The 26,890-nt window shown below is 41.8% G+C and overlaps 3 protein-coding genes across 6 annotated transcripts in view; 2 read left to right on the top strand and 1 right to left on the bottom strand.

The window, feature by feature from the left end:
- lrrc7 (leucine rich repeat containing 7) overlaps nucleotides 1-8,863 on the top strand; it is a 53,427-nt gene extending 44,564 nt beyond the window's left edge. Inside the window, 4 exon segments of the mRNA XM_062556964.1 lie at nucleotides 2,298-2,480; nucleotides 3,459-3,551; nucleotides 4,782-4,856; nucleotides 6,078-8,863. Of these exon segments, the coding sequence (XP_062412948.1) occupies nucleotides 2,298-2,480; nucleotides 3,459-3,551; nucleotides 4,782-4,856; nucleotides 6,078-6,185 (459 nt within the window). The 3' untranslated portion in view covers nucleotides 6,186-8,863.
- A 725-nt stretch (nucleotides 8,864-9,588) lies between these two features.
- Nucleotides 9,589-17,489, bottom strand: lrrc40 (leucine rich repeat containing 40). Of its 2 annotated transcripts, none has more exons than XM_062556292.1 (15): nucleotides 17,226-17,489; nucleotides 16,867-17,048; nucleotides 16,648-16,721; nucleotides 16,330-16,459; nucleotides 15,994-16,117; nucleotides 15,601-15,743; nucleotides 14,108-14,280; nucleotides 13,206-13,296; nucleotides 12,978-13,023; nucleotides 12,700-12,808; nucleotides 12,494-12,601; nucleotides 11,714-11,824; nucleotides 11,400-11,477; nucleotides 11,108-11,293; nucleotides 9,589-10,367 (listed from the first exon to the last, which is right to left on the bottom strand). In XM_062556292.1, the coding sequence occupies exons 1-15, from the start codon at nucleotides 17,368-17,370 to the stop codon at nucleotides 10,262-10,264; spliced, it is 1,806 nt and encodes a 601-aa protein (XP_062412276.1). In that variant the 5' UTR covers nucleotides 17,371-17,489; the 3' UTR covers nucleotides 9,589-10,261. The 2 variants fall into 2 exon arrangements, with proteins under 2 accessions (XP_062412276.1, XP_062412277.1); XM_062556293.1 differs by having other exon boundaries at nucleotides 16,867-17,018.
- Nucleotides 17,490-17,739: 250 nt separating this feature from the next.
- srsf11 (serine and arginine rich splicing factor 11) lies at nucleotides 17,740-26,494 on the top strand. 3 transcript variants are annotated; one of them, XM_062556295.1, is made up of 12 exons: nucleotides 17,740-18,132; nucleotides 19,263-19,396; nucleotides 21,374-21,483; nucleotides 21,796-21,888; nucleotides 22,170-22,219; nucleotides 22,332-22,465; nucleotides 22,596-22,677; nucleotides 22,774-22,893; nucleotides 23,265-23,354; nucleotides 24,439-24,531; nucleotides 25,018-25,192; nucleotides 25,622-26,494. In XM_062556295.1, the coding sequence occupies exons 1-12, from the start codon at nucleotides 18,011-18,013 to the stop codon at nucleotides 25,823-25,825; spliced, it is 1,407 nt and encodes a 468-aa protein (XP_062412279.1). In that variant the 5' UTR covers nucleotides 17,740-18,010; the 3' UTR covers nucleotides 25,826-26,494. The 3 variants fall into 3 exon arrangements, with proteins under 3 accessions (XP_062412279.1, XP_062412278.1, XP_062412280.1); XM_062556294.1 differs by having other exon boundaries at nucleotides 25,598-26,494; XM_062556296.1 differs by lacking the exons at nucleotides 17,740-18,132; nucleotides 19,263-19,396 and adding an exon at nucleotides 19,411-21,136 and having other exon boundaries at nucleotides 25,598-26,494.
- The last annotated feature ends 396 nt before the right edge of the window (nucleotides 26,495-26,890 follow it).

The raw sequence follows: 26,890 nt of genomic DNA, 5'->3' as shown, positions 1-26,890 counted from the left end.
ATCCTCGCTCTGTTTGAATAGTACTCAACCCCCACCTCATCCATTGTAATCTCATAAGAACGTGCTCTTATTTATTAACGAGGCCACAATACGATTAAGCCGAAGCGCACACTTGCCCTCGTATAAAAGCTCTGGCTTGTTCCCCCCTGTCACCATCTTAAGTCACATCTTATGGTCCATCTGCGCGGTTCTGCTGTGCTGCTTAATTTAGCTGTGATTGCCATTCTAGTGTTAAATGTCAGGGGTAATTGCCAACGACTGCCACTGAATCATTTTCCCAGTGCTTTATTCTACACCGGTCTCCTTGGCAACCATATTCTGTCAGTGTCTCCCTGGCTGTCATTCAGGAGGGGTTTTTTTTGTGCTGCTCAGTGGAGACGGATAATGTAGCACATCTTAAGAAGCATCCTGGATCTCGAGTCCACTTGTGTTCGGTCTAAATCACGGGCACACCTGACACCCAAGAGGAGCCAAGGAGGTATAAAATGTGAATTTGAAAAGCAAACCGTTCCCTGTCTCCCAAGCCAAGCAGGCGTTTTCTTTAAAAAAAACCCAGGTTGCTGGTAGTGCTTAGTGTGGGTTCATCCTTGAGAGGTACTATAGCTTCATGACATTAATATCCTCTGTTCTAAGGTAGTAATATTTATATTATGTGTATCTACAGTATGTCATTATTATTGTTATTATTATTATGTTGTTATTATCATTATGTCCATCCAGTGTTTTCAGTGCATTGTGGCTTTTTTTGTTTTCAGTTGTTTTAGTACTGCATCACTAGATCAGTGTAAGGTTATCGCCTAAGCTCTCTGAAATGGAAACCCTGGACTGAAACTAGACGAGAACTTCTCAGTACTTTACTGCTGTGTTTGAGCCTGGGGGCCAGAGTGGAGGTGAGATGCTGTGACGCAAGTTGAAATGGCTGCAGGTAGAGAGCAGAGCAGCGCTGAGAGAGAGAAAGAGAGAGAGAGAGAGAGAGAAAGAGAGAGGGGGGGGAGAGAGAGAGGGAGAGAGAGATGAGAGAGAGAGAGAGAGAGAGAGCAGAGCAGCGCCGAGGAGGCTGAGAGAGAGAGAGAGAGAGGGGGAGAGGGAGAGAGAGAGAAAGAGAGAGAGAGAGAGAGAGAGGGAGAGAGAAAGAGAGAGAGAGAGAGAGAGCGCTAGTGCTGGCCGCTCTCAGAGGAGCTTCTCAGCCTCGCTGAAATGGCCCCCAGGAGCGCAGCCGAGGCCGTGTGAAGTGGCCTCCCTCCCTCTCGCGTTAATGCGTCATGCACGGCTCCCGCAGCCTCTCTGGCTAAATTGGACCAGAAAGTTTGAGTAAGAGGAGTCTCAGATGAGACTGGAGTGAAGCGGGCCGGCTTCAAAGCCGGAGTGCGCATTTAGATGTTGCTGCTGGCGGGGCACTCTTGATCAGGGCAGACGTGGAGGCAGGGTAATAGCGTAGTGGAGAAACTACATACAGGTCCTGTTGAAATGGCATTTCTCCGAGCCTTGCACCGGCCTCTTCAGAGTACTTTTGGTGGTATGGGTCATCTTCAGCAGATGTAGAGCCACGAATGATTGGATACTCAAGTTCAAATGGACCCCAAGATAGGCCACTCTGAGTGATTTTAAACCAGGAGGTGATGAAGTTGGCCGGTATTGGACAGGCCCAAACTGTTTCTAAATACTCCATTGCTCTTTTTGTGCAGCACAGTGGAGTAGAGTTCAGCAGTGACATTTACAGTTTGATAAGAATCATGAGGAGTTTTTCACATCCAACTGTTTCAAGCCTTTCCATAGAGCTCTTGATAACATTGCTTCTATAGCCTCTTGATAGAACAACATTTAAATAAGTACAATAAAAGCCTAGTAGTATCTTTGTGTGGCGTGCATGGGTGATATCCCATCTCCTGGGACTCTCTGCGGGCCTCTTTTGCTCTGCGCTGCGTGTAAGCGTTTGGCGTTTGTGTCTGCAGCATCCCGACTCTCTGCCCCCGGGGCTGAATTACTCCCAGGCTGTCGGCCACCAGCCCCAGAGCATGATCATGACCTCGGCCACGGCCTCCGCCACGCCATCCCACCGCCAGATCCGAGAGCAGCAGCAGCAGCAGCAGCAGCAGCAGCAGTCCCACCACCATCACCAGCAGCAGCAGCAGCAGCAACATCAACAGCAGGTGCAGCAGTACCAGCAGCACCAGCAGCAGCAGCCACAGCAGCCATACCAACACCATCAGCAGCATCAGCAGCAGCATCAGTATCAGCCGCAGCAGCCCTATCAACAACATCAACAGCATCAACAGCATCAACAACATCAACAGCAGCAGCAGCAGCAACACCATCAGCAGCAGCAGCAGTACGAGGGCGCCATCAACAAGATCTCCATCCAGCAGTACCAGTCTCCGTTGCCCCCCATGCCCATCACCACCACCAGCCCCCGGCCGCAGAGTGCCCGCTGCCTCGTCCAGACCAAGGGCCAGAAGAGCATGGACGGCTTCCAGGAGCAGGTCTGGCCCAACCCGGTGTGTTAGAGTAGACAGAAGAACATACTGTAGGCCCAGCTAGCGTGCGGCTATGTTCTTGACGTCAGTTAATGCCCTCTGGATTTAGGAGCTCTTGTATGCTTTATTTACGTCCTCGTAAGAAAGACAGGAAGAGAATTGCTCAGAGTTTGCTTGCTATTCCTCAGTCTAATAGGCTATCTATAGACTACCACTTGTATGCTTTATTGATATCATCATAAGAAAGACAGTTGCTCAGAGTCTGCTTGTTATTCTTCAGTCTAGTAGGCTATCTATACAGTGGTAGCCACATTGTGTATAAGCCGCAGGGCAGTATTTTATGCAAGTTAAAAGAAACCAAATCATTTTCATACTATATTATTAACTGCCCCTGTGTATTAACCTCATAGCTGAAGACATTTTGTGTATAAGCCACGGCTAATAGTTGGGAAATTAAGGTCTATCACTTGTATGCTTTATTTACGTCATCATGAGAAACATTAGGATATAAGGAGAATTGCTCAGAGTCTGTTTGCTATTCCTCAGTCTAGTGGTCTATCCAGTAAATTAAGTCATAGATTGGTATGGTACATACTGCAGGCACCTCTTCCTGGTAGAGGTGTGACTCTGTGGGATAGACCACCTGACACCATGATTTAATGCACCGTTAATGAAGCACCACAACAGGAGTGAGAGTGGTGTTGGTAAAGGATACCCTCTTAGGCTGTGATGTGGCTCTAGATGATGACAGCTGTGGGATGGATGTCCTTAGCATGAGTGTCATGGACTAGTGCTTTTAGATCTGTTTTACTGCCAATGGGGAAAAAAATCTCTTATATCTAAAATAGCCGACTGACTCCTTGTTAGTGCAGTTTGGTAGCTGTTTTGGATTGAAGTGTGTAGTGGCAGTGTGCAGCATGATGACTAGATGTTGATTGGCATGTGATTTTGATGACGTGTCTTATCGTCCGCCCTTTGTGACAGTTCTGTGTGCGGATCGAGAAGAATCCAGGCTTAGGCTTCAGCATCTCAGGGGGAATCAGTGGCCAGGGGAACCCGTTCAAGCCCTCCGACATGGTAAGACACTAACTACGCACATGATCGCACCACTGCTCCGCATAAACAACTGTGTCCAGGAAAGTCAAATGTATTTCCTGCCGGCTCGAGTTAACCGAAATGACAAGTTTCATTCATTTCCTGTAATGAGTCTCTCTGCCATCGCAACAAATGTAGCTCTGCAGATTTTTTTTTTTTTTTTTTTTTTTTTTTAAAGCAGGGATGGCTCAGGTCTTTCTGTATTGCTCAGGAGTTACCATGGAAACGGGCTGGTGCAGTGCACTGTGTTGTGCATTAGCCAAGTGCGTTGTGTTGTTACCACTGCATGTTTTGCCAACCCCTGCTCAATCATTATAGTTATTGAAATAGTACATTATTTAACAAAATGAGATAAATATGAAATATCTGTTAAACATCTGTGAAATGAGACTTCATATTGTCAATTGAAATATTATTAGATGTGCATACAGTTGAGTCGCAACTTCACATAAACTGTTCTTCCACAGTACTGAAATATTTCTGGCATTCTCTCCCCTGTGGACTCTCTGTGATGGTATTGCACTTCTGATTCATACACATTGACGTGTTTACACTAGACATGCAGGCATCGTTCTCGTGGCATCACATTACGAGGATAACCACACTCACCGCACATTATTGAACTTAATCCATCTTGCTCTATTCGGTTCTTGTGGGATCATCAGAGAAGCTGGATCTCCAGAGCCTCACGGAATCCCCTGACGTGGCGTTTTGCATGGGACAGTACTGTATGTTGCGCACACTATGTTCAGTACAGCAGACACTAGTCGAGGCCTCAGTGACAGACAGACTGTGCAGGTGTAGTACTGCGCATTCAGACATGATGAGCTGTTGGTGCTTTTATAATCTCTGCCTTGACATGAAATATTCAGTTATTGCTCATTAGCAACTTACAATAGATCACAAATTACAGAGTAATGTTAAAATATGAATAGACTTTCCTGTTATGAAGCTGAAATATTGGCACTTTCTAATAATTCATGCTCCTTTAATTCCAAAACGATACCATTTGTAGTCTATGCAGTCCACTGATTGACATTTAGCTCTGACTGCATAATTGATCATAATAAGGTAACAGTACCGTAACATTGATAAGCCAAAAAAATGGTCAGTTACTGTAGCTTGCAAAGGAACCAATCGAGATTGAAAGGCAAAGATTCTAAACCATCTCCACCATGTGATTCCTAACCTCATATCACTTTTGACTTATAGGGTATCTTTGTTACTAGGGTACAGCCTGACGGACCTGCCGCCGGCGCCCTGCAGCCAGGGGACAAGATCCTGAAGGTAACTCTGTCTCCCATCGCCCCCACATTGTCTCCTTGTCTGTGACAGTGCAGCTGTCGCCACATCGCCAACAGAGGCTTTGCATGTGGCATCATGTGTTGGATGTGTGTCAATCAAGTAAGCATGGACCCCTCTGTTTTGACCGCGTCAAACCTCAAAACATGCTTCACTTGTACCGAAGTCTATCCTCATTTGGCTCAGCTTCCTCAATGTTTAGTGTTTGAACAGCTAGAAGGAGAAATTACTGGATGTCATTGCTCTAAATGGCATGAGTGATTGTGACTGAACTGCGAAAAGAAACAAAAGATTATTTTTATTCGATGTGAAAGCTCTACTCCTTTAACCCTTTTTCCTCAACTATCCTTTCTACCTTTCTGACTTTGCAGATTGAATCTGGTCTTATGTTTTGGTTCTAAGCACTAATTCGTATTGAGTTTGGTATTTAAACACGCTGAAAATGTAATCTTAACGGTGCATTTTCATTGCTAGCCAAAAGTAGGCCAATGGGAAAATTGAAACCTGAGGTGGCTAAGGTTATTAATAACCAGGTAGAGGATAGAAACACTTGTATTTATAGCAAACATCCCTGGCAGGGAGAGTATACATTACACGCTCACTGTTAAACGTTTAAGTGGGTAATAATTAGTAGCTGTGGTCTTTGTAAAAGCTCTCAGACAGTGTTTGTCTGTCCCATCAGTCAGCTCCCAAAATGTCTGACATTGTAGGCTAGCGGAACTCGCTAGGCTACATGTGCCCAAATAACTGGATGGGGGATTTTTGCGATTCCCTATAGTTATTGGCCTGTCTTTTCCCCCTCTCGGTGCGTTTTTCTGTGTCGCTTTCAATGTGTGCCAGTAGAAGCCTCTCTCCCGCCCACGTCCTAGCCTGCAAAAACGCAGACTCCTCTTCTCTCCTCTCTCTTCACAGATGGAAGTGTTAGCGGAGGAACAGAGCTCTTAAGACCAGCTTCTTTCCACTTTTCTCTCCTTTAACAGCATGATCTCTTTTCCCCGATGTGCTTCTCTCTTCCTCCCTCTCTCCCTCCCTCCTTTTTTGCTCTCTCTCTCTCTCCCTCCTTTTCCTCTCCTTCTTTTGACAGTTTGGTGTGTCTTTAAGTCCTCTGAGCTAGGCCTGTTCTGCTCCTGATGCCTGCTTCGTCCCTTCGCCCCTCTCTAAGTCCATTGCAGATTGTTCATCATGTGCTTCGTTCTTGCGTTACAGGCCAATGGACATAGTTTTTTACACATCGAACATGAAACTGCTGTGTCTCTACTGAAGAATTTCCAGAAAACTGTGGACTTGGTAATCTTGAGGGAGAGCACAATATGAATTCCTTTCTTTCTTTTTTTTACGACACCGTGACTTCTGACAAAGAACACAAGAAAAGTTGAACATATGTATAAAAACATGTAAACATATATCATCCCAGATGGCTGCAAGCTCTGGAACTGAACTGGTCTCGTACCGATCCAGACCAAATCGGTTTCACAGCGAGCCGCCATCTGAGAGACATGCATTCACGCACACATGTCCATACAAACTCAAATGTTTTTACATAGGAACAGAGACATTTGCCAATTGCTGGACCAATGGCAAATATTAGTGCCAAATGTAAAATAGAATACATATCTTATATGGTTAAATACGGACTCATACAGTACATAAAACATGCTCAAGTCAAATCTCCTGTCGATGTGACTACAGCAGTCCTCTCCATCTGTCAGCCTAAGGCTGCAGGTGGGTGCGCTTTGTTCTCTGCTCATTTCTATGCCTTTATTCATTTGTACCTACTTTTTCCCAAGTAGCTACTCATTTTAATCTCAGAGCATGGAAGCACATTGGCGCTTAGAGGTACATTCACCATCAACACTGCCTCAACTTTGTATATGCCTTGTGTAAATACTAACATTTACTTACAAAGATGTGAAACGATAGGAGAAATGAGTATGAGAGAAACGAAAATACAATTTTCCTATTTTAAGCTTGTGTTCTATTATTACAGAAAAAAAACAAACTATTTGTCCTGTATTATAATTACAGGATCATTTTTTTAATCAAAGTTATTGAAAATAATACTGATCAAGAGCATATATTACAAATTTCCTTCCATCTACTTAAACCTTACTGTAAGACGTTTATGCCACTTTCCCACACTGCAGCGCGTGTCCTAGAATCTTTAGTAAATGTTGAATAATGTATGGGTTTGCACAAATTAACAGGAAAAAAAGAGAAATCCCAAAGCAATAGAGCTACATTAATTTATCTGCAATGACACATTTAATTGAGTGGGCCACAGTGCCCCCACCTGGTCCATTTGGGTAAAGAAAAGGCCTACAAAGATGGTTTACACCAAGTTCTGCTCAGCCAGATGCCATGCTCATTTTTCTTGAGGTTTTTGCGAAATGTTGCTACCTCTATGTGTTGGTAACAAACCCTAGAGGATAAATGTGAAAACAGTGCCAAAACAACTTGCCAAAAGTTCTGAACATTACTCTCCTGAAATCTTAGAGGAGAGGAAAGAATTCACTAAACTGCACACAAACAGAAATATTAACACACAGGAGCAGAATTACTGCACGGATTCTAACGAGTGGCATCACAGAGCAGACACACTAAATGTAATCACTGTGATGCAATGAGAACTATCAAATCTAACTGAGAGAGTTGTATTTGCCCATAACACTAGGCAACCCCTGTCATTTCATATTCGGGGAGATCCATTTTAAGCTTTAATGTTACAGCATGCCTACACTTTATGGAAACTGTTTTATTGTAGTTGTTTTTAAGAAATGTCTCGCAGCATGTATATTGCTGGTTTGGGGATTGCTTCAGCTTCACAGGACCTTATATTGAAACTTGATCAATAATGTTCAAGTGTTTTCATGGGAAAACGGATCATTATTGTGGAAAACTGGTGCCACAGTATCCCCTGTTGTGAATAGAATCCTAACAAGCCCCCATTTAAAAAGGTTTATTTTGAATAATGTAGCAGTAGATGTGAGTTTTTGAACAAATCTGAGCACCTCAAATTGAAAAGCCCCCCCGTCCCCATTCCCTCCAAACATCTGCTCCAAGTTAAGCTTGAACTATCAAAATCGAGATACCAGACACCAAACTTACGTTTGGAGAAATATACACTTCAAATACTATTGTGAAAAAGTTTGATAATATAAATATTTTTATTAAATGTTTTCAGGTAATAATTTCTTAAAAAATATATTGATATACTTAGCTTTGCTCAAATTGTGAGATTTTATAAGGTTAACAGAAACACTGTATGGATGAGGAGGCTTTAGGACACAAGAAGAAATGCTGTAGTATTCAACATGTAAAGTTATTTCTACAGTACATGTGAATTTGTGTCATATAAACATATATATGTATATGAATATACAAAATTGTCATTTTTGTATGTGTTTAAAATACTATTAAATATAAAGCTTATATATGGTACTATTGCGTCTAATGGCAGTATTGATGTAAATACTTGTGAATGAAGACACATGGAGATAATTTATTCCTATAGATTGTGAATGTACACTAAGCTTCAGCAGTGTGGGGACTTACTGGACTTGAATGCTGCTTCATTCGTTTTCTTTTCTTTTTGTGAGTGTGTGTAAAGAAGTCATTTTTTTATCATGAGGAAGAAAAATTGTTCAGTTTAGTTAGGGTGGATTGAGTGACAACTTACCATACTATTTATTTGCACATGCAAGTTTAAACCTTCCAGTTTCATTTCTGAATTAACACACAAATGTGTAATTGATAAAAGGGTATATATATATATTCTGTGTCTAGAATGCATTTTGCAGATGCCAACTGTACATATTTAAGATACATTTTATTAAGAAAACTTTTGAAAAATGACAAAAAGTTAAATACTGTGCAGCAGATTACAGAGCCATTTTCGGCTTTGGGGAAGTACAGATTTTTTCAGTATCTAAGGGGTGTTTTGAATAATGTATGAAAGTCTTTATTGTAAAATTAATAAAACGTCACTATTGTTACCGTTTGTTACACTGTGGTCTTTCAACTGATTGAATTGATTAAAATGGGTCATTCTATGAAATGGATCATTTTCCATTTGCGTCCAGAACATTTGATGAGATGCAGAAGGCACAGGCCAGAACCGAAGTGTCTTTTTAAAGTCTAAAGCTAATAATTCAAGGGTTCTTGCCATTTTCATGCATCCGGATTGACACAGATTAACTTTCCTGATGACATTAGGCATATTTATTCAGAATAAAATCATATTTAACTTGCATAATAGCTTGAAATCACAAAGAATGTTTTTTTCATTACTATGAGGGGGTCTATCAATCTTAATTCTACCTTGTCACACAAATTATACAGGAATAGCTTGTTTTTCATGTTAATAAAGTCAATAACTGAGGTCCTTTATTATATTTCAATCCATTATATTTCAATGTGACAAAGAAAAATGGGCAAATGTAATATTTTGGAGGGTGATCATGTCTCTAATGCTGCAGATGTATGAAAAGATGTTGACTTTTGATTAATGAACATTTTGAAAACATTATAGTGGAAGACGGCACCCGTTCATAGAATGACCCACCTATAAGACTGCTCTCATCTGCATGTACTGTATGTATTTGGATTAGACAGAATGATTTTAACCCACCCAAATCACAGATCACGAAAATAACATATGTTTATGTGTTTAATTTACATAAGCTTTCTTACAATCTGACAAAACAAATGCAGACCATACTAACTTTTAGCAAAGTCCTGTTTTATTGACAGCAGAAACTTCTGACAGAAAGCAAATTGCACCAGTAGTCAGTTAATCAGTCATTCAATATTTGTTTCCGGTTTCATATCAAAGTATTTTAAGGTGATAAAAGTTTGATTTGCCATACAATAGGAAAAGTTTTTTTTATTTTTCATTAAGACCAAGGTTCATAATCATGTAATAAGTGCAGGCTGATAAGTAAATAACAGCTGAACAGGTTTAAGAACAGCCTATTAGACAATAATTTAGCCAACAATTTGGTAAAAATAAATTGGCAGTATATGCTGGTGAGTGTGCACCAGTTATGTTTTATCATCACAGAGGAGAAAAGTGCACCAGGAAGTGCTGAATATGTGAACATGCACCAGTTTGATTTCTCCAAAAAAAAGCCAACATTAAGACACACATCCCACAACTGTTCAACCACAATTTGATCATGTCAATCAACAAGAGTGAAAACTGCTGGTAAAACACTGGATTTTTGGCAGAGGAGCCGTTGGTAGTGTTGTTGAATGGTAGTGGTGTTGAGTGTAAACAATTCATTGTCAAATGGAAGGAAGAGAACAATAAATCATGCATTTTCAAGCCGTGACAAGTATGAGGACATCACATCCACCCACCCAGCCAGCCATGTTCGGGTTCACGGTTAAGATCAAGTGGGAATTCTACTGCGCAAGTACTCAAGGATGGCATCCGTTCCCTTGGCCACGATCGCTGCGCGGGGATTTCGGAACGGGTTTCCATCCAGCGACAGAGCTCTGTGGGGGTATGGCAAGAGTTTTTTTTAATTAATTTTTTTTAAGACTGAGCTTTTAATAATTCAGGAATTGTTTGATTTTACATGAAGTCACAGTAACGCCACTGCATGATTATTTCATGAGGCCCCATTGTGGTGCAGCTATAACTGTACCGTCTGCGCCAGTATGGTAGAGATACAGGGCTTGACAAGGGGCTTCAACATAGAGCCTTCGAACATGTTTTGTGATTTATTTTGTTGTTGGAAATGATCAAAATGGCCGAGATATAGCAACACAATGTGAGGAAATAATAGTTTTGACGTCATGTCAAAAACACCTATGCTATGTGCTTCCCAGATATCCACTGAAGTTGGCATGCAAACCAGCCAGCACAGGTCTGGCTCTCTTGTAATACCCAAGGCACCACATTTGGTGTTCTATTATATTCAATACAAGTCAATACAAGACTGCCGTGCAGCCAGGGATGGAAATTGGCACCAGCCACCAGCCAAATGCTGGTAAAATGTGAGAGTGGCTGGTGGATTTCAGACACAAAGTCATATCTTAACATTGAGTGGCTGGTTAATTTGACCAGAAATCTGCTATTGGCTGATTTTTTTTCATTTTCAAATTTTAATTTCCACCCCTGCGTGCAGCTGTGTTCAAGACCAATGAAGTCCTACAGAATTCTGCTGAACTACTTCATGAAAGTATGAATGAAAGATAGGAAGAATGAGGATGACGATGGCTGGCATTCTTACCTAAGGCTGGTACAGTTGCCCAGCTCCGGGGGGACCTGCATGATGTCATTGTTCTGCAGGTCCAAAGTGGACAGTTTCTCCAGCACCTTCAACTGAATTGGGTCAACAGCGCCGACCTGATTGTTACTCATCAAAATAGTCTCCAGCGTGGGTATCTTGTACAGCACATCTGGGAAAGCCTTGAACCTGTGGAGGAGTTTTAAAGATGATGAAGATGATTATGATGACGAGGCTTTAAAATAAACTGGGTTACTTTGTAAAACATTGTATGCAAAATGTTGAAGTTGAATACCTATTGAAGGACAGAGTGATGCTCCTTAGTTTGGCTAGATCCTTCAGTTCTGGTGGCAGCGCAGTGAGAAAGTTGTTTCTGAACAGAAAAGACCACATTGTTTTTTATTTGTGACCGTGTTATTCAGTGCTACCTCTGCCAACTATGATGTCAAATATTTTCACATTAGTTCATAATTATTATCAATAATTGATTTCCATTCAGTTATTACCTGCAATTCACCAGCCAAACTTTCAAAAACACTACACACCTGATAATAGTTAATATGCTATGCAAAGAATAAGCCTTGAGTTGGTCATTCTCAGGTAGTTTACCTGAGATCTACATGGTTCAGTTGTTTCAGCATGCAAAACTCCAGTGGGATGCTGGTGAGTTTGTTAAAGCCAAGGTTGACATCAGAGACTGTGTCCTTCAACTCAATAAGCCTTCACATGAAACGAAAAATAAATAAAAGAGACAGAGTTGAGGATGGTGATTTGCTGGATGACTCCCGGTAGTGGTAAGCAGGGTTCATTCCAACATGGTCCAGTAAAGACTTTAAGTCCTTTGGACCTTAAACACAGAATATACCTGGTATTTCTACCAACATGCATTATAAGAAAACAGGGGATTTTTCACTTAGGTTTCTGTTTCTTGAAGTCACAGAGTATTGTCGGTTCTAAGGTGCTACACTCTGGGGTCATGATTTCAAAGATACCCCCAAAGCGTTACACTGTAGCTGCCTGGCTTGTTTTATTTTCGTAGTGACAATACTACGTGACCTCGAGAAACAGAGATTTATGTTAAGAGTTCTCCTTTAACAATGACATGAATTTCACAGTGAAGTCTGTGGCCTCCATCTTGCTAAGTTTGGGCTCTCATTTGAGACTCCAACATGCACCAGGAACAGGCTGCGAACAGAATGGTACTAAATTAGCTAAATGGTTTAGCCTTGTAATTAAATTAAATTAGGCCTAGCCTTAGTTCATGCATCAACAGACTTAATGCCCTGGCTGCTGTGCTGCGCTGTGTCACACAAAATTGAGGCCGACACAGTCAGGAAAATTGAACATCCTAAAGAGCTTGTTTCAAAAATGAGTTTCGGAATTAAAGACCTGGGGGGAACTGCTGACAGCTGGTTCTTGGAGAAATTCACACAGGAAACAGGGCCTTCCGCAGCAGCATCAAACACGTCGTCAGGTATCAACGCTTCCTGCTTTTCACTGCGGAAGAATTAGAGAAAATTGTTTCCCTCATGCAAGATGACTCATGACATGTCTTTAAAACGTTGATGCTTCTATAGGGGCTTATAAAAGCATACCTGTAATTTAAAGTCTTCAGTGTCTTAATAGCGTGTACATCTATCTTTGCCTGACTGGGCAGGGTCATAGCTGTACTGGGCTGCTCTGTCGCACTACCATCTGGATCATCTGCAATGGGGGGAAATAATACATAATAAATACAGAAATGGGAAATACAGACTGTCACGATGGGCCTGAACAAATAAAAATGCTGTCCATTAACAAAGCTCACACACATGACACACACACACACACACAGACACACACAGACACACACACCGAATTCTTACTGCTGTACCTCTGATGCGACTTCTAAGGTACTTTAACAGTTCCCCGGTGCCTTTCTGAAAGAGAGACAGACAGATGCGAGGTCAGTGAGCAGAAACGCATCGCTGTGGCGAAACCGAGACAGAGACACAGACAGAGGGGGTGTTGTGTTGTGTTATGTTGTGCAGTGTGGTCACCGCCGCCAGCGTCCAGCTGTTGAGGCCGGGCCAAGCGGCCGAGTACTGAAGGGCGCACTCACGGTCAGGAGATCTCGCCGGATGCCCCGCAGAGGGTTTCCTTCCAGAGACACGCTCTTCAGATTGGGCAGGTTGCCAAGAGTGCAAGGCAAGCTGACTCATTCAGAGGAAGGGGCAGGAGGAGGAGGAGGAGGAGGAGGAGGAGGAGGAGAGGGAGGGCAGCAGAAAGAAAACAAAGACGAGTTGTTAACCACCAACACCACGCTAATTAGGTCCATTCAGCCAAGCACATGTTCCTCTTGACTTGGATTCTGTGCTGTATTGATTACGGTGAGTGTGGTGTTATGACCAAATATACCAATGCATAATAGAGCGGAAAATACCAGGAGAAGTCATTATCATTGATTCATTTTAAGCAGTATGTTTTTTTAATGCCTTACAGTAAAGAACTTATTGTTTTAATTCTAGGTGCAGAAATGTTTTTTTTCCTACAATGAAAAGTTCATCAAATCAATAAAATGTCACTAAATTATCCTTCCTATTATCACTGCTAGTAGTAGTACAGTAGTTGTGGTTAGACTGGGTATACCCAGCTCGGTCTGCTGGTGATTGGAGTTCACCCTGAAGCTCAGGCTGGAAACCTGCACATTTATCTCTCCTGTGTCCTTTCCATGTTTGCTGGAACCAATCACAAGCTGGCTTATCCACTAGGCACATTTGGATCATTGGTCTGACTGGTTGAAGGACTATCCAAGAGTACAGAGTCATTCAAACTATGCCCATTGATCATGCGTCTTGTGCAGCAAGATACAGCGCAGAATCCCCAGACTAATGTACTGTACCAGTACAGATAGATAGATAGATAGATAGATAGATACTTTATTGATCCCCAAGGGTACTACTAATCTCAAAAGATTGAACTTAGTCTGGTGATAGTAGCAGTAAGACAGGGGGCCATGAGCACCTGGCAAGGTCATTGTTGGTGAGGTCGAGGCGCTCCAGCCCCTCCAGCAGAGTGACCTCCTCGGGCAGAGCCTTCAGCTTGTTGTCCCTCAGCTCCAGAACACAGAGGGCGCCCAGGTGTTTCAGGTACTCCGACTGGATTCCCGCTATCTGGTTGTTCCCCACATGGAGCTCCTAAGAGAAAAAACAACAATCTATCTTCACACAACAACATTTACATCTACACTTAGTCATTTAGCTAAAGACTTTAATCTAAAACGACCTACAAGAAAGGAGCCGTCAAGGTCCTACTTAAAGGGATATTCCGCCATTTTTGGAAATACGCTCATTTTCCACCTCCCCTCGAGCAAAACAATCGATATTTACCTTGTTCCCGTTCATCCAGCCATTCTGCGAGTCTGGCGATACAACTTTTAGCTTCAGCCTAGCATAGATCATTGAATCGGATTAGACCATTAGCTTCTCGCCTGCTAGCTTCATGTTTAAAAGTGACTAAGATTTCTGGTAATTTTCCCATTTAAAACGTGTCTCCTCTCAAGTTAGAAAGTGTAATAAGACCAACTGAAAATGGAACCTGGCGTTTTTCTAGGCTGATTTGACATGGAACTACACTCTCATCTGGCGTAATAATCAAGGCAACTTGCAGCTACTGGCACTACTACTGCTTGTTCTCTATGGGGACTATTTTCAGATGCTGCGTACGATATCACTGCGCCTGCAAGTTGCCTTGATTAGTACGCCAGATGAGAGTGTAGTTCCATGTCAAATCAGCCTAGAAAAACGGCAGGTTTCATTTTCAGTTGGTCTTATTGCACTTTCTAACTTGAGAGGAGACACGTTTTAAATGGGAAAATTACCAGAAATCTTAGTCACTTTTAAACATGAAGCTAGCAGGCGAGAAGCTAATGGTCTAATCCGATTCAATGATCTATGCTAGGCTGAAGCTAAAAGTTGTATCGCCAGACTCGCAGAATGGCTGGATGAACGGGAACAAGGTAAATATCGATTGTTTTGCTCGAGGGGAGGTGGAAAATGAGCGTATTTCCAAAAATGGCGGAATATCCCTTTAAGGCAGGACAGCTACTATTCTTGTTGTGCACCTGAGCAAAGCACTTAACCTCAAAGTTGCTTTGGGGAGACTGGGCCTTGCACTTATGGGCATCATGTGTAAGTCGCTTTGGATAAAAGTGCTAATGAATAAGTACGGAAGATACTTGAACTCAAAGGCCAATCAAAAACACCTCTCCCTTCAGTACTCCTGAAGCAATGCTGCTGATTGGCTGAGATAGTGAGCTCAGCCCAAGCCACGCTGTCATTTACAGAGCCAGAGTCGTGCATGACTCACAGAGACAAAAACCATGCTGTTTATACTCGTTAATCAATCATTAATCATAGCCTTGAATGAACCACACCAATGTACTGCTTAATAATAAATAATGTCTGTGTGTGTGTGTGTGTGTGTGTGTGTGTGTGTGTGTCTCTGTGAGGTCATACTTTGAGGGTTTTGCACTGTGGCAGCTCTGGAAGTGAGCATAGTCTGTTGTGCCTCAGATACAACAGCTCCAGAGACTCCATCTGTGCCAACACAGGGGGAATGCTCTCCAGCTGATTATTTGTGCAGTCCAGCATTCTCAGATCTACACAAAGGAGAACACATGACTTTCACAACCATTTGCTGCAGATAGTTCATGTATGGCATCAGGTAAAACAAAGAAGGTGTCATTAATTTATGAAAAGCAATGTCAATTTGCAGAGAACTTCAACATCACATACACAGTATGTTGACCCAAAAAGCATGTTTGGCTTTCAATTTTAATATATTTGTCATTTATTGAACCTCTTATGTAAGTAATGTAGGTTGCCTTTGAACCTGAAGTGCATACTTACTTTTCATGTTCCTAATAGCAGGAGACAGATTCTTTAACTTGTTGTTAGACAGGTTGAGCTTTACCAACTTTGTCAAGTTGCCCAAACCATCGGGAACCTCTGCTAACTGATTGTTGGAGAGATCCTGCCATTCAAATGAGATCAACAAACTGATTTAAGTAAAAAAAGATAATAAACATTTACAGTATGACTGAAATTATGCACACTTAGAATCACTGTACCATCACCAACAACAATGCAATACACAATAAAACCTCATTTACACATATGGAACAGACCAAAATCTATAGAATTACCTGTTTTTCATAATTAAACAATCACAACATAGACACTCACAATTTCATCCAAATTAATCAACTGCCCAACTTCTTGTGGTAGGCGTTCCAGTTGATTGTGCTGCAGGTGAAGACTTTGGAGGTTTGTTAGTCCCCATAGTTCCACAGGTAATTCTTTTATTTTGTTATGACTGAAGACACAAAATAGAAAAGATTATGTGGTGTGTAGGCAACCTGTCACATAGACTGACTACATTTAACATATTTAAAATATTATGCTGTCTGTAGGCATTCTAGGCAACATACATTTAAGGGTGTCAAGAATGTAAACATTGAATACCTTAAATCAAGCTCAGACTTTAATTGCAGTTAAACATACCTTAAAACAAGTCTTTGAAGTTGTTCCAATTCACCTATTTCTTTGGGTAATGAAGTTAGTTGATTGTCATGGACCTGGAAATTGAGCTAATGAATTATAGCTAAAAAGGTATGGGTGATATTTGGGTAAATAGAAATGATGCTGCAAGTGAGCAGTAGGGCAAAATCAAACAATGCAATCTCTTATGCAGACAGCATTAAAAGTTGTATCTGTACTTACATCTAAAACAACAAGAGCTGGCAGCAGTTTAACATCTTCTGACAGTACATCGAGCTTGTTTGATGAGAGGATAAGCTTGGTAAGATCGGTTTGCTCCCACCACCGGTCGTCTGCCCCGAAAGATACATTCTGATTGGCCTCCTCTGGTGTGTCTACATTAAGCCTCCAGACACTGAGTGGAACTGCAAAATCAAGTTGCAGAAATGTTGCTTATAATCCCCAACTAGGGCTCTTACTTCAAATAAACCCAGCCAGGTAGAAAGGAATAACGATTGTTACTCTGACTTTGTCAATTAATCACTCAAAATTGATTGAACGTACACTATTTGCACTGTAGTGTAACGTTAACGTTACTTTACCTTCTGTCAAACCCCGTCCAGATAGATTGAGCTGACCACTTTTTCTGGCTGCTTTTAGGAGCCCGTTAGGGACAGGAGACACTTGTGTTTCCGTCCTAAACCCAGCTCGAGAATCAATTTTTCCGCCCCTTTTAAAACGAGACATTTGGTGGCACTGTCAGCTAACCAAAAGTAAACTTATATGTGATTATACACATAAATACAGTCTTGCTGCTACGTTTATCGTGCTAACGGGAATGCTGATAGCATTTGCCGCGCCTGTCAAACGTCATGGTATGTGTCGTGTTCCGCTTTTAAAATAAGAGTTCTGCCGGTAAAGTAATCCACAGAAACCTCAATAATAAACATATTTAAAATATATGTATTTGTATATATATAGTTCTACAAGTCGTTATTACCTTGCATCCAGTAATGTACTAATGTCACTATTTAGCTGGTGTTCGTGACTTCGCGAAACTGCACAGTCATTCTAAAATAAACTACTTTTAATTTGAAACGCTGAATGATGTTTCACTGTCAAAAGTCACGTTTTGCTGTTAGGGAAAAGGCCGCCGAAAGCCCTGCTGGTAAATTTCAGGCCGCAATTTTGTTATTAATCGGTATGCAAGTGCAGTTGCAGTAGTAGAGTATCACCAATACACGAGTATCGCTAGCTGTTTAGCCTGATATTATTTCATATTGTTGTGTAAGTTTGTAGATACAGCCAACTAGTTAGCCTGGTTGCTGACATTGTTGGCTAGGCAGCTAGCTAACATTAGCCCTCGGCGACCAGCAAGAAAACGAAAATGAGCTCAACGACTAACGTAATTCAGGTGACAAATGTGTCTCCAAGCACAACCTCTGAACAGATGAGGACACTCTTCGGATTCCTGGGGAATATCGAAGAGTTGAAGCTGTTTCCACCCGAGTGAGTACCTTATCTGCCTGACGCGACAGGAATGGTGGCGATTGAGTGCTAATGTCAATTTGCTTAGCTAGCAACCCAGCTACTGGCTGTCATTCATAAACGTTAATGCTAGCTGACATGATATATGATCTTGACCTGAACTCTGCAGTGATCCCACTATCAGTTCACATCACTTACTTTGCCAGCTAACATTATGAAAACCTGACGTTAGTTATTTATATATACTTTTATTAGTACAGATATTAAGTAGTCTAGATTTATGTGCCAGGTCTGGCAAGTAATGTTACATCCATCGAGACCCAGCAGACGTCAATGCAAACAATCTAACATGAATTTAATTGTCTTAACGCCAAAATGATCGCCTGCTGGGTAGCTTATGTCTTATACCGACTACCCATTGACTCTGGAGGCATTCTATCACGTCTTATCTTGATTATGATTCACTACCAACGACCTAACATTAGTTTTACGTAGATAAGATTGACTCTTGCCATTCAGTAACGTTAATAGACGTTGTATATGAAACTAACGTTTCATAACTTGGCGATTGGCTAAGGTAAGTGAACTAACGCTGTCTCAATCTAGCTAGCTGCTACGTATTAATGGTCATACCTACTTAGGTAGTTATGAGTCTTTTGCACGAGACAGCTGATGTTCAAGTTAATGTTCATGAGTGCACGTACAGTAGACATCTAGGTGAAATACCTAGTAGTGCTTGGGATAGCGTGAAGGTTGTAGTCTACTTAGAATGCAAGTTGACAGTGACACAAGGTTAGTTTTGGTGCGACGGCAAAGAGCTAACACATGTATTTTGTGCTTTTGCTGTTTTTCACCTGTCGAATATATCTGGCTGCACGTCATAACTGCAGTTAAGGTAGGACGTCCATGACATCCCACACTGGGACATCATTGGCAAAACCAAGACAGCTCCTCTGGAGATTCAATGATTTCCATTTGGTTGTTGAATGTCCAGTGTATCTAGAGTACAATAGACAACAAAGTAGTTGATGAAATAATCATTGCCATTCAAATATTGTATAGCATTGTTTGAAACCCTTTTGTGTGAGTTACCGGATATACTGAGGAACTTTGTGTGTATTTCTTGCAAAAGCATTTATATTTTCTTCCAGTGATTCTCCCTTGCCTGTGACTTCACGTGTCTGTTTTGTAAAGTTCCTCGAGTCTGAATCCGTTGGCGTATCCCAGCACTTGACTAACACAGTCTTCGTGGACAGAGCCTTGATTGTCGTCCCATTTGCTGAAGGTAGGTGTTTCACCTTCTGTTGTTTGTGTCTAACAAATCCATGCTGGAGTTGCACTCCAATCATAACTTGTATTCTGTGCAGTCCATGTATTGTACTCTATGAATATCAAGACTAGCGTTGGTAATGCCAAAGCATGTTGTCGTAATATCAGTTAGTAGGATTTTGCTGAACATTGTTCCCTCAAATGTTTGGTCTAAATGGAAGCAACTTTGTATGGAAACAAGGAGACAAACAGAGCCCTGGCCTCCATATGCAGCACGTGTCACGCCTTGTTACATTTGAAACTCTTTGCTCAACTCTGTCTCTTTGTCATTTTGTGTGATTTTCGTAGCAGACCAGAAAATTGAATCTCCAGCTGGTTGATGGTTGAAAGGTGTGCCTCCTGAGGATTGTAAAGCTTAAAGGGCAACATGCGTTCAACAGACGATATCCTGTATATGCAGTCTCTATCTCTGTTTTAACACATCTTTAAGATTTAATCATGCCAACTCAGAGATGGACAGAGTGCACCCTAAAGAGAGATGCACACAATCATAGCCTTAATCCAGATGAAACACTTATCTGTTTTATATTTCCATAATAAATTGAAGAGCATGCAACTACACTAAATGGTGTGGGTGTTACATTTGGGTGAAACAACCCTCTGCATGTTTGCTATCATGTCCTTTGTTTTGTCTGAGGTTTGTTATTAAGGTGTTTTCCCTCCATGCTCTCTATGGTACATCCCATTGAAAGCATTTTTCTGCCACCCTTCTACTAAGTGCACTAATAAAGAGACCTCGGTCAAAGCAGTGTAAATTGCAGTAGAATGTTTTTTTAAGTGATCCTCTCCAAATGAATCCGGAGGCGTGGCTACAGCGAAAGATGTTCTTAACGGTGGTTTTCTTTTTTTGTTGTTGTGTTTTACAGTTCTTTTTCCTGGTTCAGCCAGTCCTAAATACCTGGCCCGCGCAGAAAATGCCACCCAACCGTTTTGTCTGCAGCTTGTCCCGTTTCTCAAGTGTTCTCTGTTCTCTTTGTTGTGTTCTTCATGAAAACAGACAGAAAGCAAAACTAAACATAAAAAACAACAACAAACAAACAAACAAACAAACAATCAAACAAAACACAGTTAAATGCAATTGATTTCAGATTGCACATACATCCACGGATGTCATTCATCTCACAAGACTTCTATATTTTTCTTCACCTTTTCTGTTATTTCTTCTCTTTAGCACTCGTCCCACACTGTGTGTGTATATCAGTTAGGGGGCTTTTGCTGGCCTTGATTGCAGACACTCAAGGCACTGCAGAGGTCTCTTCTCATTTAGAGCATAGACTAAACTCTTACGTTTTTTAAAGAGAATTGTAGCAAGCAGCTGTGTGTTGGCTTTATAATTTTTTCCTCATAAGAGTTTCATGTTAGTATATGTTAGTCCTGGCAACATTAACACCAGCAAAAGCCCATGAAATAATAATTAGATTTTTTCTTTTTACATTTTTTTTATTTGTCTCTCTGTAATGGTAAGTTTTTTTTCTTTTTTAGCCTGTAGTCATGCATTTTGAATTTGCTGTGTCACTCCGAAGTTATAAACCCTGTTTTGTCTATCTTGATGTGTTTGTGTGCTTTGTAGCGAAGCAGCCGACGCGAATCGAATCGCTTGTTCATAAAACATCTTATGAAACTTGAGAGCACATCCCACTGGACTGCCGGCTGTGCTTGCTTTCATTTGGTTCATGACTTAAAAAAACAAGTTCAGGTGATAACATCTTGGCAGTGTGTTTAGTGACATTTTGTGTAGTACAATGCAATCGTACTGTTTACCAGGGTCCCAGTTTTGAGCAAATGTGTAATTTGTGTAGAACCTGACTGTGAGGAGACCCTTTTTGCGGGTCTGTTTGTATGTATGTACTGTATGTGTGTGTGTGGGTGTGTGTCTTTATAGTCCACATGTTCATGGGTGTGAGTTGATTCTTACTCTTATGGTCCTTTGCAGGCGTGATTCCTGACGAATCAAAAGCTCTGTCACTTCTGGCCCCAGCCAATGCTGTCGCGGGATTGCTACCAGGTGGAGGGCTCTTGCCCACTCCGAACCCAATGGCATCTGTGAGTCTCAAAATGTTTTACATATTCATCTGTTCATCTAAACTCAAATACTCATCCATGCACAGGGCTTAAGGTATAAAGGCTCTAAGCCTGAATTCAGACATGAGCTGGGCTGTTTTAGGATTGAAAATGGGCAATAGGCTGACAGACCTAAATGACATCTTATTAACTGCAGGCTCAGACATTTTCTTTGCTTTAAGTCCTGCGAACATTGTTGATGTACTGGTAGTCATCCCCAGTTAGCATAGCATGTTGTTAGCGCACTTCCTGCTGTCAGAAACGGCAAGGTCTCATGGGATGTCTATGTGGCAGATGGGAGGAGTTCCTCTCGGTGGTCTCGGCGGCCCCAACATGGACCCCACTATGGCAGCTCTAGGGATGCCTGGGCCCAACATGAACCCCCAGGTGAGAAACCCTGAATGCCACTGACTGCACTGGATGTTCCCTATGGGCTTCATGATTTTGTAATTCAGCGTTTGTCTAAAAGTTAATCAAGAGTTGCTTATACAGTATATCATATAAATAGGATGCCAAAAAAGTGTAATAACATATAATATTAACATATGTGTGTATGTATATATATATATATATATATATATTAGCTGTATTATTATTGTTGTTGTTATTATCATTATTACTACTACTACTACCACTATTACAATACTTTGATTTTCATGTGTCCTCAGTCCCTGTCTGCCGACCAGCTTCTGAAGCTGATGACCTCTGTGGATCCTAAGTAAGCAATAACGCTCTGATTGCCTCAGATATCAATACCAAACACTTTACAACACTCATTCAGTTGTTTATCCTTTATTTACTAGTTAGAGTGTTCTTCCTTAACTACCCAGGTTGAATCCGATGGCGGCAGGGCTGAATCTGAACCCCGGCCTGAAGGCCGATGCAGCTAACAAGGAGATCGAGGAAGCCATGAAGCGTGTCAGAGAAGCACAGTCACTGATATCAGCAGCCATTGAGCCTGGAAGTGAGTTTTGCTTATGCTCCTGTTTCGTTGATGATGATGATGATGATATGTACAGTATAAGCACAAGTATGTCTCGGGCATTATTGTCTTAGATTTAGAAAGAGAAAAAAACCCAACCTTTTCCTTGCAGACAAGAAAGACGACAAACGGAAACATTCAAGGTCCAGGTCAAGGTCACGCCGGCGGAGGTCTCGCTCTCGTTCCAGACACAGGTACTGTAGCTGTTGCCCTCCCTGACACAGCACTGTCGAAGTCTGAAGGCCATATGCTTGTGTTCCTGCCTGCTGAGCCTTGTTTTCCCGCCGCAGGCGCTCCAAGAGCCGGTCCAGACGACGCTCTCGCTCCAGAAGCAGGAGGAGGTCCAAGAGTCCCAGGAGGAGGAGGTCTCACTCAAAGGACCGGGGCAGACGCTCCCACAGCAGGTCCAGGTGCGTTCTCCTCTCACATACCTGTACCTGTTGACCGGGCTGTGTGTGTGTGTGTGTATCTGTGTGTGCGCTGTATGTCATTTGCCAGCAGCCATGAAATAAATTAAATGTTAATCTTAATTGTGATCGTAAACTAAGCAAAAATGTGTTTACTGGGTGAGTGAATGAATGAACTTCTAAAGATTCAAAAGAAATGACAAAATAAATGATACAGTATTGCCCAGTGTGACCTAATAGAACTTAATCCATCAAAATATGCCCTACTGTGGCTTTAAAATAAACAGAAAATAAACATATTTCCTTGTGGTTGTAAAGTTGTCTGCTAAAAGTTAATTGGGAGAGTAGATGTTGAAATGTCTTGACCGTTTCAGGGACAGGAGGAAAGAGGAGAAGGTTCGCAAGCGCTCCAAGACGCCACCCAAGAGCTACAGCAGCGGCCGGCGATCTCGGAGCATCAGTCGGTAAGGAAACAGACTGTCCGTTATATGCCAGGATCATTAAGAAAAAAGGGTTTCTTTCTAAGACAGATGGGCCTGCTCATAGCATGACCTACTTCTTCTGTGGTCTGCCTGTGGTCTTGAATGAAAATGTCCGCGTCATTATTTTTCGAGACATTTCTGAAGTAGCCAAGTAAAATGAGCAAGTACTGTATGTGAGGAATTTTATTCCTAATAGAACTCGTTTTACATTAAATGATAATTGAGGATTTTTTTCAATTATCACTTTTTTTGGACAAAAAAAAAACAGGTTATGATTTCTTAACTTGTTGGTTTGTCTCTAGTAAATTACATTTACATTTATTCATTTAGCAGACGCTTCTATCCAAAGCAACTTATTGTGCCAGTTATATTACAAGGGTGCATCGTTCAAACTCAGTACACATTGGTCGTAGTGTTATCCGATTGTGTCGAAGGGCGGAATCAGAGTAAACATTGGTCTGCTGTTATCCAATTGTGTGCTGTGAGATTTTCAAATGCACGCTTGGTGCCTCCCCTCGAGTTAGGCCATTACAGTATTCGTGGCCAGACCCTTAAAGGTATACTATGCAACGTTTTTCAGTTAATCAATTCGTTCCATACTGTTATATATGATTAAATGGGTCATTACCGGTCAAACGGTGTTTTTTTGGCCGCTCTAGTGGTCTGTAGCGGTAAAACCACACTTGCAACTTCAGGAGACACCGGGCACGCACCCATGCTCTACTCCAGGAAGTGTCATGTAAAGTCTCATGAAAAGGCACGGCAGACTGACTGATTGAGGAGTTTTGTCAAATATACACGCTAAAGCTGTAGGGGAAGCTCTGCAGAGAAATATGCGAGCGAAAATGAAAAGTGAAAGCGAAACCGGCGATGAAATCGCCAATCCTGCATAGTATACCTTTAATCTGAAAGATTCCAGGGTCTGGTTTACAACCAGGCTAGGATTACATAGCATTCCATACAAATTCAATGCCAAAATGCACTTTATTTTTTGGACTGATAGGACAATATGCAACTGCTAATCCACGACTGACTGGCTGATGTTCATGTGTTTGTCTCATTTTAGAAGACGACACAGGAGGAGCCGCAGTGCCTCCCGATCGCCCAAAAAGTCCCGATCGCCTCGCCGCAAACTGTCCAGGTCCCCCTCGCCCAGAAGGTAAGCACTGAGCCTGGACCAGATGCATCCTAGCCGAGTTGTGCAGACATCCATGTGCTCCAGTGGCTCTGTCGCCAGAGTGACTATTTCAGGAAGATGCTTATGATGTGAAGATCATGGCTTCAGCACTCTGGGAGAACACCTACTGTACTTGTCTAGAGGATCACTCTGAGAGTACAGACTTCCCTCAATGCTATGTATGTTGAATGCTAGATGCTGTATAGTAATGTTAGCAAAAGTAAAATTAAATGTATGGGTCTGCCTGGAGAGGCTCATTCCACCTGTCACAGTAAAATTCACCATTCATGTGGAATACCATATTAACGTAACATATTAGACTAGAAAAATCAATGCTTTAAAAGATGCCTTGGAGACATTGGAGCCTTGGAAACATTGTACTGACTGAGTGAATGAATGAGTCAATGATGACTGTAAGTCCAGTGTGACCTCACTAACTGTGCGTTGTGCCACACGCTACGTCCACAGGCACAAGAAGGAGAAGAAGAAGGACAAGGAGCGTGAGCGGGAGCGGGAGCGAGACCGGAAGGACGACCGCGACCGCAGCCGGGACAAACGGGAGCGCTCGCCCAGCAAGAAGAAGAGCAGGGACAAGGACAAGGAGAGGGAGCGCAAGTCAGACAGCGAGAAAGGCGACGTCAAGGTAACAAAACATCAACGCCGGGTGGAACAGTGTGTTTGGGCTTTTACTGAAACCTACCTGACCTTCTAGTTATCAAGATACTTAGTATACTTTGTTTTGGACTAGTATTGTAGTATTGTACAATCATCACCTTTCATGTGGACAAGTACACTGTTAGCTGTGGTCTACAGTAATGATAAAATTAGGAAGGTCTGTCAATATGTATGTATCCCTTTTGCATGTATTTTATATGTTTTGTGCATACGCTGACATTTGTCAAAACTTCAGAAAGGAACCGATACCAAAATAAGCAGCAGGGAAACAGTTATACGTAACAATGGTAGTGTTTTGTTGTCTGCAGAATTACATAAATGCTCAAAATGAGAGACACGGCACCTTTTTAAACTTGCTTTTACACTCCTACAGATCCTGTCTGTTTCTGATTGCCAGGTGACCAGAGATTACGACGAAGAGGAGCAGGGTTACGACAGCGACAAAGAGGAAGAGGAGCGAGACAAAGGCTCCGACTCGGCCCACTCGCCCCAATCCCAGGAGCCCGTGCAGGAGAACGCCGAGGAAGAGGAGGAGGCGGCCAAGGGCTCCGAGGGCACCAGCGAGGACCAGCAGGACGAAGACATGGAGATGAGCGACTGACCGCTAGTCCCCCCCGTCACCATGACAACCACCCTATCCCCAACCCCACCACCCCTTTCTCAACTACTGGACACGCAGGCTACCCTGCCGTCTTCTTAAATACCATACCTTGCGCTTTTGGGATTTTTAGAGCCAGTGATCTCGTTCTCCCTCGTTATGACGGGGGGATACATACTGTTCTACTGTATATCTTATTACTAGTAAGTTACCTTAGAGCATGTTCAAAACAATTTGCTTATTTGTATATTTGAGGATGAATAATAAAAAATAAAAAAAAATGGAAAAAAATGGTTATGTTAAGAAGAAATGTGATTGAGTTTATATAATTTGTCAATGATGAGGGTGCGAGTGAGCAGAGCTTATTCACGCTAACTTCCTGTAGCCTATGAGGGGCCTTTCCTATTCAAGACTGAAAGTGCTTCTGTGTTACTCATCTTTAGACTGTAATTAAAACTCCACAAGTCTTGGTGACCGGTGAGATTTCTTTAGGTTCAGTGCGTATGTAGATTGACCTGGTATTGGTCTCGGCTTTTTTCAGACTGAATGGATCTTTTTGGCTTTTGTGTTCTTCTCTCCTTCCATTTCCTGTTTGTAAAAATGAATGGTTGTTAATTAGGTAGCACTCATTGCAACATGTTTTACCATGAAATTAAAAACCAAAAATTCAAAGTATATGTCTCCTTTCTTTAAAAACATGTCATTACAGTTTTTCTCAAATGCTAAAACACAAAAGCCAATCCTCTAAACCAAATGACTAAACAATGACTAAACACATTTACTAAATCTAGCCACAATTTTTCATTACCATTAACACATTTCACATGAAGACACAATTCACAAAACACAATCCTCTTCTCATAAGCACATGTTGCAAAACATATTCTCAAATGAAAGCTCATGTGATGCAAAATGCTTGCCACAGTCAGCTATAACTGAACACAATGAACACACCTGGCGTCATTTATTACACACGACTCAAAAATTAAGACACTTGTTGCTAATGCACACAGTGACTGTGGTGTGTGGTGTGAATGAAGAAAATAAAAGAACCCACACCCTGATCAT

The sequence above is a fragment of the Sardina pilchardus genome, chromosome 15 (genome assembly GCF_963854185.1).
Source record: "Sardina pilchardus chromosome 15, fSarPil1.1, whole genome shotgun sequence".
Classification (NCBI taxonomy): Eukaryota; Metazoa; Chordata; class Actinopteri; order Clupeiformes; family Clupeidae; genus Sardina; species Sardina pilchardus.
The sequence above is the reverse complement of the archived record's forward strand: the minus strand, read 5'-3'. Positions and strand labels throughout refer to the sequence as shown.

Bases quoted from the DNA above. Each gene is read 5' to 3' on its own strand.
- lrrc40 (XM_062556292.1), bottom strand. From the start codon at position 17,370: ATGTCTCGTTTTAAAAGGGGCGGAAAAATTGATTCTCGAGCTGGGTTT. The intron at 16,118-16,329 runs GTGAGTGTCTAT...TTTGAATGGCAG, and splicing joins TGATTAATTTGGATGAAATT to GATCTCTCCAACAATCAGTT. The intron at 13,297-14,107 runs GTGCTCATGGCC...TGAATGAGTCAG, and splicing joins ACCAACAATGACCTTGCCAG to CTTGCCTTGCACTCTTGGCA.
- srsf11 (XM_062556294.1), top strand. From the start codon at position 18,011: ATGAGCTCAACGACTAACGTAATTCAGGTGACAAATGTGTCTCCAAGC. The intron at 19,397-21,373 runs GTAGGTGTTTCA...GGTCCTTTGCAG, and splicing joins TGTCGTCCCATTTGCTGAAG to GCGTGATTCCTGACGAATCA. The intron at 22,466-22,595 runs GTGAGTTTTGCT...TTTTCCTTGCAG, and splicing joins AGCAGCCATTGAGCCTGGAA to ACAAGAAAGACGACAAACGG.